Below are 14,469 nucleotides of genomic sequence, written 5' to 3'. Positions count from 1 at the left end.
ACTTCAATTCTGTTGATTCACTATAAATTATTATGGAAGGTTATGATCAAAACAAATGTACTTTTAAAATATCAGTTCCCCACTTTCTAATACTGACAATTCTAGTGAGCTTGGCAAATGCACACACTAATTTATTTCCTCTCCTCAGATGTCAGCTGGTTCTCAAATTCAGATGGCACCACAGACAAATGTCAATTCGGGCCAACCAGTTCATAGTCAAGACTCCAATATGAGTACAGGTAAGTTTTGAAAGAAATAATTTGTTCTAGTTTACAAACAATTCAGATTTATCAAATGCAACAAATCTTTTCTGTGTTCTTGATTTTCCATTTAGTCTCATTAATGTAATGTTAGTTCTATGGTAGACCTGCCTCATAGTTTTAATCTACATACGTTTTACTAATTTAGTTTTATTCTTTCACTGATAATCTTATCATTAAAAGCTAAATGTTGAGTGAAATCCAGTTGATACAGTGTCATTCTTGACTTAGTATCTGTCCTGAGTTTTTTTTTTTTCTATGTAATTGTGAGGCTGAAGTGTTGTGGTATTGTGACAACTTGGTGTTTGAGAAGGTAATTTAGTAGATTGAAACTGTTGTTTTTGCTGAAACAATTTGTAGTCTACACTGTTCTCATTATTGGCGACAGGAAGTTTGTGATGTCAGTTTGAACATGCTAGTAGTGTCATTAGCACAGTAATAATACAGAGAAAATTAAGGTAATTAGTTTGTTTCTGTGTATATTGTGATTAATGTAGTCAGCAATCAAATATCACTATTGACATATAATACATTCAAAACTCCATTTACAGTGTTAGGACAATGGACATAACTTTGTAGAATGCAGTGAGTAACGAGAGGTATTTAGGACAGGGACATATTCAAGTGCTACTGTTTGCAGTGTTTGCTAAATGTGATAAACATTTGTTTCAGGTTCATCTCACAGTGACAAAGAGGTGGACCCAAATACTCCAGAGAAACTCCCTCGTTCAGCTTCAGAGCAAAGAAAGCGTAAGCGAAAGGTGGATGATGGAGGAGGGGGAACGGTTGTGGGTGCGGGAGTACCAGTGGGGGCAAAGGGGGCAAGGGCAAGTGACAACAAGAAGATGACAGAATATTTCCCAAAGCATGCGAGCAACAGTCCGATTAGGCACGGGGGCTCTAAAAGTCCATCACCACAGCAAGGGTTTATGGTAAGTGTATGCACAGCTTTTATGCATTATAATTTTGAAGCCAGTCCTGACTGTCAATTTAGACAAACATAGTGTGCATTTTAACCAGAAGTTTTCTTCTAAAACGGCAGATGATATGCAGTGGTAAACATTTTGTTGCTATAATCTGTGAAACATTTCATGCTATGCATGTAGGGTGTTCTGCAGTCCCTTTCTGTATGTACTTGGCTCTTGAATAATGTAAGAAAAGGGAGCAACAAAACTGATTAGCTTTTTTAGTGATTTTTAACATGCCATGTCAGGTGTTTGTGTCCTGTGAAAATTATGTGGGTGGAATAAAATGGAAAACATTAGCATTTGTGGTTGAGTTGCATGGAGTAAAAAGTGTGGAATGTAAGTGAAGTTTTTATAAGAAACCAATGTGTAAGAATCAAGGTTAAAAGTTGGGCGGCAGTATAGGAGTAATCTTTCAAATATAAAGGACAGAATAATAGTTCTTAAGTTCAATATGTTTGTGTTACATATAAATTTCGTTAGTCTTAGCTCTTCAGTAAAATTGGAATTGCACATAAACTGCTTAACTGTGAATATTGTTTTGAATTAGCACACTTGCACAGTATGTAGTGAAGTCACTCAACGTAGGCCATTGTAGCAAGTATTAAGTGTGACAAGTTGTTGAATGACAGTCCTGATATCTTAAGTGTGGTGCAAAAAGAGTTGACAGCTACAAACTCGTGAAAAGGGTTTTATCAAAGTATTTGTGAATAGTAATAGTAATGTCTACTATGTGTTGTACAATTCAGTATACACAATCGTGACTCGAATTTGTAATTTTACTGTAAAATTTAAACGAAAGTGAAATTTTGGTCTTTGGGAGAAAGTGAAAATATTTTTATAATGCATAGTGTAGTGATGCCTGCTCTGCTTACTAAAATGTTTCTGCAGTAATATTTTCCTTGTTTCACAGGCACAGTTTACCCCTCCTCCAGTTGTCAGGCTGATGTACCTCAAAGAAAATCTTAATTGGGTTTCTATGAGTTTAGTAATTTCAAGAAAGATACTTTGGAATAAAGAAAGCTATCTAAAATTTTATTACAGCTACTATGAATTACAAATATTTTCATTGATAAACTTTAAGTGCACTATTATAAGCCAGTTCTCTTGAACAGTACCTTCAGCTAACTGAAATATTTTTCAAGCTTGTTCTTAATTTTGATTATTGTCACTTATTTTGTGGAAGTGGCTAACGTTTCAGTTTTGTGAGCAACATTCACATGGTTCTGGCTTGTGTTTGGAGATACTGTGTTACAGACTACATGCGAAAAATACCTTTTTTGACTAATAATCTAGGCTTTATTTCACGCTTCAGAAAAGGAGACACCTGTTGTATGTAATAAATGAGATGATATGTTTCCAATTGATGTGCTTCTGACTTCAAAGTAATAATGGTTTACTTAATGTCACACACAAACATCGATTGCCAAATGGTTTATCTTCTTCTCATTCTTACATTTGTTCATAAATGTGTGAATTGTGATATGTCATTACTGGAGTTGGTTTTAACTATCCAATTAAAAAAAAAAGATAACCTTTGACAGTATCACTGCCATTGCATTCTTTTATAAAATGCTTTCATCTTCTCAGTCTTAGCATAATTCTCTGGTCCAGTATCATCAGATGTTCAGTATTGATTAGTTGTTTGCTGAAATAGATGACTTGAAAGCTGGAAGGCGTCATCGTGCTGGCAGACTAATTGGCAGTGTGATAAGACACTGGACTTGTATTTGAGAGGATGGCAGTTCAAATCCCTATCAGGCCACCTAGACTTAAATTTTCTATTTTCCTAATTTGCTTATGGTGAATACTGGAATGGTTTCTTAGAAAGGGAACAGCCAATTTCTTTCCATATCTTTTGGAGACCTGACATTGTGCACTGTCTCAATGTTCTTCACATTGATGGAGTGGAGTGTATGATATACTTTGTTGTTTTGTTTATAAATGCAGGGCCCTCAGTAGTGTCTCAAATCCACAATTCCCTTTTATTTAGTTATACTTAATTTGTACTTGTTAGTCAAAGGTTGCTTCACATAATGTTTAAAGGGATTTGTAGTGGTTGAAAAACCAAAAACTTTTATAATATTCATCATTATTCATCACAAAACATGCACATAGCCCCATTTCAGCATGATGGCAGTGTTGCCACCATAATATGGCAGCTTATTCCATTATTCTTATGGCATCGAACAAGCCCTATGTTACAAAGTGACTTTAAACGAAATGAATATTTCTCCAATTATCAATATTGCTGAAGACCAATTTTCAGTTTGATTCAGGAGATCAAAATTACGTTCTTGATCCTTCACCGGTTGTTGGTTCTGTTGACTTGGGTTGACATAGAGCAGAAAGACTAAAATGATATAAAAATGTAAACACTAAAAAATTAACATTACAGATAAAATGTGATTCACGTGTATATCGAAAGATTGCATTTTTATCACAATTACAAATCTGAGCTAGAGTTTTTCAGGGAAAAGTCCCGCAACTAACGCATTTGTATCCATGTTTTAATTAATATCAATTTGAACAATTTGTTTGGGTGAGATCTGTTATTTGTATCAAAGTATTTTGACCTTGTGAATTGACTGTGATCCTTCAAATAATCCAGAATGCTTATCAAAAGAAAAGGTTTAACTTGGTTTGAGCTGTGCTACCATATCAGGTTTTGCAGGACTATTTCATTGAAGTAATCCCCAACAAACCTAGAGTCCGACTACAAATAAAAGGTGGTTTTGGCTTCCAGTAAATGTTTGTAAAGCTGAGCATAATTTCTAAAAGAAAAACCAAATACAAAAACTTGAAAGGCATGAGGAGAGCTGGTAATGTAAGTACAAGTAAAGACAAATATAGAAGAAGGCAGAGAATTTAAAGTAATTTTATGTAGTCAAAAATTACAAAGGGACCAACTGTTGTTGTTAAAATTTAGGTTATGATGAACTTGGGACCTTCCATCTGAAACGGTAGACTGTGACTTAGTAGTGTTCCCAACCAATCTTTGATTTATGAAAAGAGCAGAAAATTTAAGAGAATTGTATCACAACATTAACCCCTTACCTTCCTTTCATTGTAACTAAAGATTGTTAGCATCTAGTTGACACTATGAACAAAGTGGCAATGTGGTAAAGGTTTTGAGACAAAAGGAGACAAGTTGGATTCATTGATATCTTCCGCAGAGGCTAGCTGCACGGTTTGCGGTGTCTTGCCCCAGTTTGCACAACTCCCTCCCCCACCCTGTCAAAGGCAACCCTCAGACATGGGTGTGTGTTGTCATTAATGTAAGTTAAAGCTAAATTAAGTAATGTGTAAGCTTAGGGACTGATGACCTCAGCAGTTTCGCCCCATAGGAACTTAACACAATATTGGTACCTAATACATTCCCTCAGCTTCCAGCAGTAACATAATAAATCAACATGCAACTGTCTCTTATAATCATGAATATCTTGGCAATCAAAGTATCTAGTACACCTGTGGGGATGCGAAGGTTTCGCCTGAGATGGTTCTTGATATTAATGCCTTTAGACCTATCGAAAAAATGAAAGTATCAGACCACTGGGGAATTGTAGGGGTGTTTATAGGAAGGTGTAATGTAGTTACCGTGTTTTGCAGACAGTAAGATGCTGTAGACCATAAGACACACCATAATTTTTAAGCAATTTTTGAAATAACATTTTTACCATTATTATTAGATTGCAAAGCTAGAATAAAAAAATTCTTAAATTATAAAGCTGAACTGACCTCCAAAAGCCCTAAAAAAATCATCTGAACTTTCCTCCTCCATCATAGTCTCCCTCTTCATATATAAGATGGTCTTCACTGCCATCGAGAGCAGTGCTTATGTCACACTTCTTGACAGATTTAACAATAATGTCTTCTCTCACTCTAGACCACACCTGTTTTATCCACACTCACACTTGGTTGATTGTAGGTCATTTTAAAGCTCCCTTCGGCATGAATTCATATTGGGTTTCATCCATCTTCCATTCCTTTCTCATATTCACTTTAAAGTCTCGATAAATAGACATCAGGAGGTAGCAGTTGTTAAGCAAGTCCTCCCACGAGAGTAACGGCAAGCTCTGTTTTTCCCTATTTCAGTTTCTCTTTCACCGAATTTTCCAGATGATGATTAAACTGATGTATCACAAGAAGAGAACTCTTCTTCAATAAAGCACCTTTCCTTCTCTCCTGCACTTTGCTAATCTATAATTTCAAATCAGCTTCATTTATCCAACCCTAATCATGTACGTGACCACCACTACCTGGAAGTAATTCAGTAGGTTCTGCCATTTTGTTCTTAAAAATGATTATTGGATTAAGTTTCGTACCATCAGTACAACATGAAGGGACAACACTGTAAAGCATATTTTCATGTTTACTTTATTTTTATAGGTAGTTTTTAGCACCTTTCATGTCCACATTTCTGTTCGTCTATACTCAATGTTTTGGCTTAGTTCCACACTGGTTTTGTTTCATCTTGGATAATAATGTGATGGAAAGATAATATTTTATCTTCATACTCTTGTGGAATTTTCTGAGATACTTTGGTTTCAGTTCGTATGCTAAGTCCGTGACACTTCATAAACCTGTAACACCAGCTTACTCCACCTTTAAAATTTGTTAATTTCCACTGGGGCTTAGGAGTGTGTATTTGAATCATTTTTGTATTAATTCCATTGCCATTTTGGCAGCATCCTTGAATGCATTTCATTACATCAAGTTTTGGTAATTTTCCATTCAGTCCTCTATTAGCACAGTTCATCAATTTATTTATTTTCAGTTATTCTTCGCTAGCCTGCCAATCACAAAACGGTTTTTTCTGTTGATGGAGGGCTGAAATGCCTCTGTCAGCCTCTCAGCTGCTCCGTTTCCATGATGATCTGCATATGCTATTTCTTTCAATTTATGGGCAACGTCATATAAATACCTTTTACTTTTTTCCATTACAAAACTAACTGCTGACAAAAATAGTCCTGTTACCAGTAACACAAGTATTGTGAATATCTACAACTCATGTTCATCACAGTGCACTGCTACTGCCAGTTGAGTCCAATGTTGCAAGATAGAGAGAAGTTACCAGTGACATCAAATATATGGCCATTTTTAAGAGTGGCAAGAATTTTAACTGAAACAGCTGAATTTTAGAGGCAATTTTTCGAAGGAAAAATGCATAATATAATCCATAAAATTACAATATATTACACTCTGTGGTGTCAACAAAACTTCCATCTCAGTCTTACCTAGACCTTAGGCTGTGTTATAGATATCTCCATTTACTGCCATTTGTGAGAGCATTGGTTAAAGCGAGTATTATTGCAGACTTCAGTATACAGAATTAAATAATTTTTGGTGTATGCTAGAAATTTTACTTTGAGAAGACCATGACCATGGTGCTGCTCCAATTACGTCAAGTCTGAACTTGTGCAGTTTGCAGTAATCTTGCTGACAGAAAATGAAACTACTAGCATTCTTTTTTACTTATTTGTAATCTGAAACTTTCATATGCTGCTATAGTCTTGTCCACAGTAGTCCCTATGGAGGCTGGCTATAATGTTCAAACGTTGGAAAAAGGATAAGAAAGAACTTTGCTGTAGCTGCTTAGAACCCAACTGCTTCGGAGTGTCAGCCCGATGTACAAAAATCGGCATTGGAGCTGATGTGGGCATTACTCCACAGTGCCATCCTCAGCATGGTCCTAGGGATGTTATTTGCAGATTGCCTTCCTAGGGAGAGGAGGAACACAATTATGTCCTCTCCCCCCCCCCCCCCCCCCCCCCCACACACACACACACGCACACGCACACGCACACGCACACACGCACACCACACTCAAATACACTGCCTGAAACTTTTGATCACGTACACATTAAAACAGCTTGTGGTTACGTTTTGGGTCGGCAGTAAAGACTGTTTAGTCTGTTTTCCTGAAGTCTGTCACTTGCCACTGTGCAAGTATATTTTAGCTATAAATCTTTCTTACAGAATATGCAATTTGTTATGAATTCAATTTTTTTTCCTCCAACCATTTTGAACTTTCGGTGGAAGAAAGAGAGCTTGTTGATATCAATCAAAGATTTGTTTCCGTCACTTGTCTATAACTTCAAACTATGGCACTGGCCAAAAATGGCTTCTAGCAAAAGAACTCACCTTCATGTATCTGTACATGAAATGTGAAATTGTTAGCAGCTGGCATGTAGTATGCTGCTTGTGATGACAGAGAAACAGTAAAATGTCTGATCCCATGCAGTCATCAACCATTTGATGTCCACTGGTGGATAAAGGCCTCCTCTACACTTCTCCTTAGAGCAGGGTCTTGAACTGTAAGCGTCAGTGTTCATGCACAGTTTCTGATATCGCCCACTAACCTCACATTAGGTTGTGTGGGTGCCGCAAGGTTCGGTCTTGGGTCGTCTGCTGTTCTTAGTATATATTAATGACTTGCCATTCTATATTCACAAAGATGCAAAGCTGGTACTTTTTGCCGATGATAAAAGTATAGCTATCATGCCCAACAGTCAAGAATTAACTGGTAAAATTGTAAATGATGATTTTTCAGAAAACCATTAAGTGGTTCTGTGCAAATGGGCTCTCATAAAAGTTTGACAAAACACAGTATATACAGTTCCACACAGTAAATGGAATGACACCATTAATAAATATAGACTTTGATCAGAAATTGGTAGCTAAGGTAGAATAGTCAAAATTTCTAGGTGTATGCATTGATGAGGGGTTGAACTGGAAAAAACACACTAAGGATCTGCTGAAACGTTTGAGTTCAGCTACTTAGGCTATTAGGGTCATTGCAAATTTTGGTGATATACATCTGAGTAAATTAGCTTACCATGCCTATTTTCATTCTCTGCTTTCGTATGGCATCATATTCTAGGGTAACTCATCATTGAGTAAAAGAGTGTTCATTGCACAAAAGCGTGTAATCAGAATAATTGCTGGAGCTCATCCAAGATCATCCTGCAGACACTTATTTAAAGAGCTAGAGATCTTCACTGTAGCCTCACAATATACATATTCACTTATAAAATTTGTTAGTAACAGTCCGAATGAATTCAAAAGCAATAGCAGTGTACATGGCTACAACACTGGGAGAAAGGATGATCTTCACTACGCAAGGTTAAATCTAACTTTGGCTCAGAAGGGGGTAAATTATGCTGCCACAAAAGTCTTTGGTCACTTACCCTAACAGCATCAAAAGTCTGACAGATAGCCATATAGCATTTAAAAGGAAATTAAAAGAATTTCTTAATGGCAACTCCTTCTGTTCATTAGATGAATTTTTGGATATAGTAAGTGGGTAATTTACCAACCTCCATAAATAAAATTAAAATGTTGAATGTCATGTAATATTTTGTCTAATGTAATATCTTGTATAGACACGTTCCACATCATTATGAAGTGTCGTATTCATGATCTATGGAACAAGTACTAATTTAATATAATCTATCAGATCTTGGAATTACGATTGGTTTCACCACATGCTCACCTGTTTACATGTTGTCACTTCATTTTCATTAGAGCCATAATTCCAATGTTAACTCATTTCGTTCTGTGGTATATTTCTTTTCATTGCTCTGCAAGTATTTCCCGTCAGGCAGAGCAACCATCTGTTTTTTGAGTCTTTTTTTCCTATTGAAAATGTCTCATTGCCAATAATGACAATGTGGACTTCTTACCTTCTCATTTAACACACATTACAATTCTCATTTATATAATTTGTATCTAGTTTATAGAAATTACTACCTACAAGTAGTTTATGTTCTCCCCACTTATATTTTTCATTTCCTGTCCATTCAGTTGCCAAATTCAACCGTCCTAAGTAAAAAACAACTTAGTGAAATCGGACATGGAAATTCAAGGTTGGAATATCAACAGGGTTATGAAAAGGATAGATCGTTAATTACCATTAAGATGACATGTTGAATTGCTAACAGGTGCAAGGAAAAGACTACCGTATTTACTCGAATCTAAGCCGCACCTGAAAAATGAGATTCGAAATAAAGGAAAAAAAATTTCCCGAATCTAAGCCGCACGTGAAATTTGAGACTCGAAATTCAGGAGGGGGGGGGGGGGGGGGGAGGGAAAGTTTTAGACCGCACCTCCAAATCGAAACAAAGTTGGTCCATTGTAATATGAGACACAATTTAGGTCGAATGAATGATGATGCAGCTACAGTAGTTTGGTTCGAGTCGTAAACTTAGCAGTTAAGCTTTACCAGGTAGCCATTGCTATGCGTCAGGCGCTCCGTCCATATTTATACGGGTACCCTTCCTTTCTCACATGCTTCGTCTGGTTTGAATCAATTGCTTATTTTGCTTTGATCTGATAAGTGCCGTTTTCTTTGTTATAGGTGTTTACGTCACTCTAAGCTGAAAATGCATTACTGTACTGTGTCATGCATTGTTTGTTGCATTCTGATAGTGCGTGTTAATGGCCTGTCGCCGATCGCTGCATGGCTTGCTTTTGTGCACGCTACCGCCGCTTACAATTAAAAAAAAAAAGAGAAATCGTCTCATTAGCGAAACAATGGCAAGAGACTGCTATTTGTTGTTACTTACACTGCTGCTTTCTTTGATAATGATTAACAAGAACCAAATAATAGACTGCGTATGATAGAACATGTTCTGAACGAGAGTTAGGCGAAAATTTTTCTCTGTTTGAAAATCTTTGCGGCCGCTTCTTTAGTACATCAAATTCTGCACAGAAATTAGTCATCTTAGATTTAAAAATCTAGTCAGTTGCCGTGCTTCATTTCTGACTGTATCACTATTAGGCATAAGAATAATACAAATATAAACATGACACGATATGTATATTCTTCTGCGTTTGCTGTTGTCTCACTCTAGTTTCGTAGTTCATTAGGCAGACAGGATTTAAATGAGATAGCTGCAAACACGAAAGAATACATGGCAAAATGTTTATATCCGTATTCTTTCTTATGGTGAAGAGAATACTGCATGTGATTCACATTTCGTCAGGTTCCTATTAACAACCATCTCTTCTCACAGCTAGGAAAAAAATCAGAACGTAGAGTTGGTCATATTGACAAACATCCCAAACAGTCCTGCCTGTCGGATTTTCGTAGTACATTAAAATTCTGCTACATTCGAAGATGAACAATACGGAATTTGTATTTAGTTCGTTTTTAAATTTATTTACTGACGCAGAGGTTTTGGCGCCAGTATTTATCTTTGTGCCTACAAAGCATGCGTGTGTAGCGCTACATATATTCGACGGCAGAAGTTAGTTGCGGTGGCACCTACCAACATGTTTTAGAACTTCCGCTTGCTTTGTACTCGATTCTAAGCCGCAGGCGGTTTCTTGGATTACAAAAACCGGAAAAAAAGTGCGGCTTAGATTCGAGTAAATACGGTATTGTACGCTGAGCTTTTGGCCAGAACGCCTTCAGAAAAAAAAACACATGTTCGCACAAGCAAGCAAGCATGCCTTGTGTGTGTGTGTGTGTGTGTGTGTGTGTGTGTGTGTGTGTGTGTGTGTTTTTGTTTGTTTGTTTGTTCGGCGGGGGAGGGGGCAGGGCATGATAAGAGTACTTTGGCCAAATGCTCAGTCTTTCCGTTGTGCCTGTCTGCAGGTCAGCTTCCTATCTTTACAGTGAGTAGCAATCTATCCTTTCCATAATATCATTAACAACTTAACTGATTCTAACACATTGTCAATTTTTAATTTCTGTATGTGCCTTTTACATTATTTTTGTGATGTATTTTCAGGCCTACTCGCATACTTGCTGTGTCAAGTTTTCCATTTGTTGTTTATCTGCATTTGAGGTGAACATTATAATGTCATTTGCAAAAGGTGGTCCATATATGTTTCATTGGCGCACATTCCTTCTTAAGTTTCCAAGTTTAAGGAACATAAATCTTGATCAGAATAGTTTTGTTCATAAGGAATATCTGTGTTGAACACCGCTTTATTCTCACAGACAAAGTCTCATAGAATATGTAGATTTGATGTATCCATTCTTCAGTTTACTGACATATATTGAATCAGGGAATTATTTCTCACTGGCTGTTGGAAAAGGCTTTGTTAGTAACCAATCAAAAGTTTTCTCAAAATATATTAGTATCGAGCAAAATTTAATTGATACTTATGGTCTTGGTGTGTAGTTTTGTTTGGCACAAGCTTTATAGTATAATTTTGTTTGAGATTTAAAAATTACCTGTTGTGTTCTATTCATTTTTAATCAGTGGATTTTTACAGTTTATCTGGCTTTTGCTATTAACTATATGATAACTTTGACATTTTTTTGTTTAATTTTGACCGGCCGCAGTGGCGAGCGGTTCTAAGCGCTTCAGTCCGGAACCGCGCGGCTGTTACGGTCGCATGTTCGAATCCTGCCTCAGGCATGGATGTGTGTGATGTCCTTAGGTTAGTTAGGTTTAAGTAGTTCTAAGTTCTAGGGGACTGATGACCTCAGATGTTAAGTCCCATAGTGCTCAGTCATTTGAACCATTTGTTTCATTTTGTCCCTGTCAAGACCGACTTTCCTTCGTTTTGTGAAGGATGTGTTTAATACAGTCCTGCTCTTCGTAAATCTACTAATTTAATGCCTTTGTTATTTATGGTATACTTTGTTTTCCATTGGAAATACCTTGAATGAAAGTTACTTTTCAGACACTAATATGCAGCAGGTTGCTGTAGAGCATAAGCAGTGCCTGGTTTCCTGGCTCATACTAGCATTTTTCTATTGCGTGAAGTCTCAGCTGGACAGGTGAACTGAGTACATTGTTCACTGTGGTTTCTCTGCTACTATAGACCACGTGTATCTGTACAAAAGGGGCTAACACACTGAATTTATTAAACATAAGAAAAAGTGGAGATACTTTAACTGATTCAAGCCAACCAAATTTATTGTAGTGTAGTAGTACACATTTTCCCATATTAAGCAGTACTAGAATTTGAAGCCATTCTCTGGGCATTAAATCTTGGCAGCATAGTTTTTTAGCAATTACAAATTATTTTATTGCTGCTTTTCAAACTGCCCCCTTAATACCCTCATTCCCAGTTGAATACATGTGTACAGTGGTCTAGGAAACAACTGTACTGTGATTGAGTAAAGGGGACCATGAAAGGATTATTTCCATTTAGAGGCTTATGAAACAGTTGCACCAAAGAAACCCTGAAAACTACCTGCAGTGATAGTATGCTTTTGGTGTTGTAGCAGATTCGATGATTCTTTTTTTTTTTAGATTAGAAATCCTAAAATAACTCGTTCACCCATCGCGCTGATAAAACACCATACTTTGCTACCTTGCAGAACACTTCAGTTAAAACAAAGGATTTATGACAACTGGCAGGAGATGAAACTAAGAGGCCTGCTCATTGTTAATTATTGTAATTAACAACTATATAAAAATTTGATCATGCCATAAAAGTACATTCAAATTACATAAAGCCTGTCTATTAACTGAAGAGTTCAAAGCAGCAGAACAGATATCTTCACATGCTATGTTAGACTTTGGAAAGTTTTTGAATAGTGATAGTTCAGTATGACGGAATGTAAAAAGAAAAGTTGATGAATACCAGAGGCTAATCTTTTAAGCACAAACAAACCTAGTGACAGTGTCAAAGAACTAGTGTGCATGACCAAATTTACACAAGAAGCTATCTCTTATAACGTAGCAATGCAGTTAATTTGAGACACTCATAAGTTGGGCATGTAAGATAACATAATGTCTCAAGTAATCATAGTTGTTTGAGGACAGTAATCTGGAATGATTTCTTGGCTGGTGTAAATAATTGAGAGTTTGAATATACATTACACTTACAATTTTCAGTGCTCTATGGTTTTTACACCAGAATAATACTCTTGGTGTAAAATTCCATTGTACTCCCTCAGTTCTTCTCTTACTGTTTGCCACCTTCTTTTTTCTTCTTCTTTTCCTTGTATTTACTTTGTTTTGGCAACATACTTAAGTTTTCAAGCTACCTTTGTCACATTTTCGGTGCACATTTTATTAAAATTATGTTTGCGTTTTCCATCTTATTATGGAATCTCCAGCAGCTGAAGTTTTCTGTTTACTAGCAAATGTCTGTATTACATTCATGAAATGAAATGGTCAACTACAGACAAGATGGTGGGCATAAATTCCTCATCTTTCTTCAGTTTCAGTGAAACATGAGTGTTGGATTTTTTTCTTGTGAAGTGCAGAAGTTAGTTATGTGCTGTGGTGCAACCTGTTTTGCTTGTGGTTTCCATAGGTAGTTGAAGAAATTGTATCACATTGATAAAAAAAAATGCAAAAATGGGAGTGTAAAGGTGGAGACAGCCAACACTTTCAAGGTCCTTATGTATTTTACAGAGTGGTTTGGCAGTATTCCCATAATAATTAATCTGCTGCTGAAGATGCAAGCATAAACAGATTTCATTCTGTACGTTATAGATGATCAGCCTTTTAAAAATTATACATATAATTAAACCACAGTCAGTTATTCCAAATCAATATATTTTCTGTTTAAATTCCATTCATTAGATTAATTTAGTGTAACTTAATATTGAAACTTTATTCACTTCAGAGAGTTAATAAGAGTAAGTAGTCACTTTTGTTACAGTACCCACCATCACCACAACCAATACTACAGTCCCCACAGACACCAGTTCAGGGTGTACCACCAGAGTACAGTATGATGCACCCTCCTAGGCCTCCACCTACGGTCAGCAAGCATGTTCAGGTAACTCAGTAAATGTAATTTCATTATTAATTATTGGACAAATATTAAAAATTCTGGAATCAGCAGTTGCAATAATTTAAGCTTATGAACAGTGCGTTATTGATAAGTACTATATTTTGTAGAGAAGTACAAAAGTTTAACTAATTCAGACCACCCATTTCACCTAGTAGATTAGAGAACTTACTTGCAAAGGTGTATAGAGAGGTGGTGGAGTGAAACCCAAGGAATTGAAGTTCATAGATTTTATGTGAACAGTTACTAGAATAATCATAGCATCAGTGACATGGTGAGAAACTAGGACTTCTTGATAGACAACTTAATTAATACATGCTTTCATGATTACTGCTTCAGACATTTGAGTGGCAAAAATGTTATTTAATTCTCTCTCTCTCTCTGCAGACTGAATTAACATGCCAAAGGATACAAGAGTTTGAGACACAGGCTTCGTCTGACCTCGAGTTGCGGAACAATAAAATAGATGAGCTGAACCGGGTATGTGAGAGTATTAATGATATATCCTAACTAATTTACATGGGCAGGTTAAA

General features: G+C 36.4%; 1 protein-coding gene across 11 annotated transcripts in view; it reads left to right on the top strand.

Annotated features, from left to right (window-relative positions):
* Nucleotides 1-14,469, top strand: part of LOC126473257 (serine/threonine-protein kinase tousled-like 2) — a 585,239-nt gene that overhangs the window by 545,309 nt on the left and 25,461 nt on the right. For 10 of the 11 annotated variants that reach the window (XM_050100191.1, XM_050100194.1, XM_050100195.1 and 7 more), the window contains 4 exons: nt 149-239; nt 933-1,192; nt 13,790-13,924; nt 14,324-14,416. In XM_050100191.1, coding sequence (XP_049956148.1) covers nt 149-239; nt 933-1,192; nt 13,790-13,924; nt 14,324-14,416 — 579 coding nt within the window. The remainder of the gene's footprint in view (nt 1-148; nt 240-932; nt 1,193-13,789; nt 13,925-14,323; nt 14,417-14,469) is intronic. The other variant, XM_050100193.1, reaches the window with a different exon arrangement.

The sequence above is a fragment of the Schistocerca serialis genome, chromosome 4, assembly GCF_023864345.2.
Source record: "Schistocerca serialis cubense isolate TAMUIC-IGC-003099 chromosome 4, iqSchSeri2.2, whole genome shotgun sequence".
In the NCBI taxonomy this organism is placed as follows: Eukaryota; Metazoa; Arthropoda; class Insecta; order Orthoptera; family Acrididae; genus Schistocerca; species Schistocerca serialis.
Note: the sequence above shows the minus strand (reverse complement) of the source record. Positions and strands in the feature narration are given on the sequence as shown.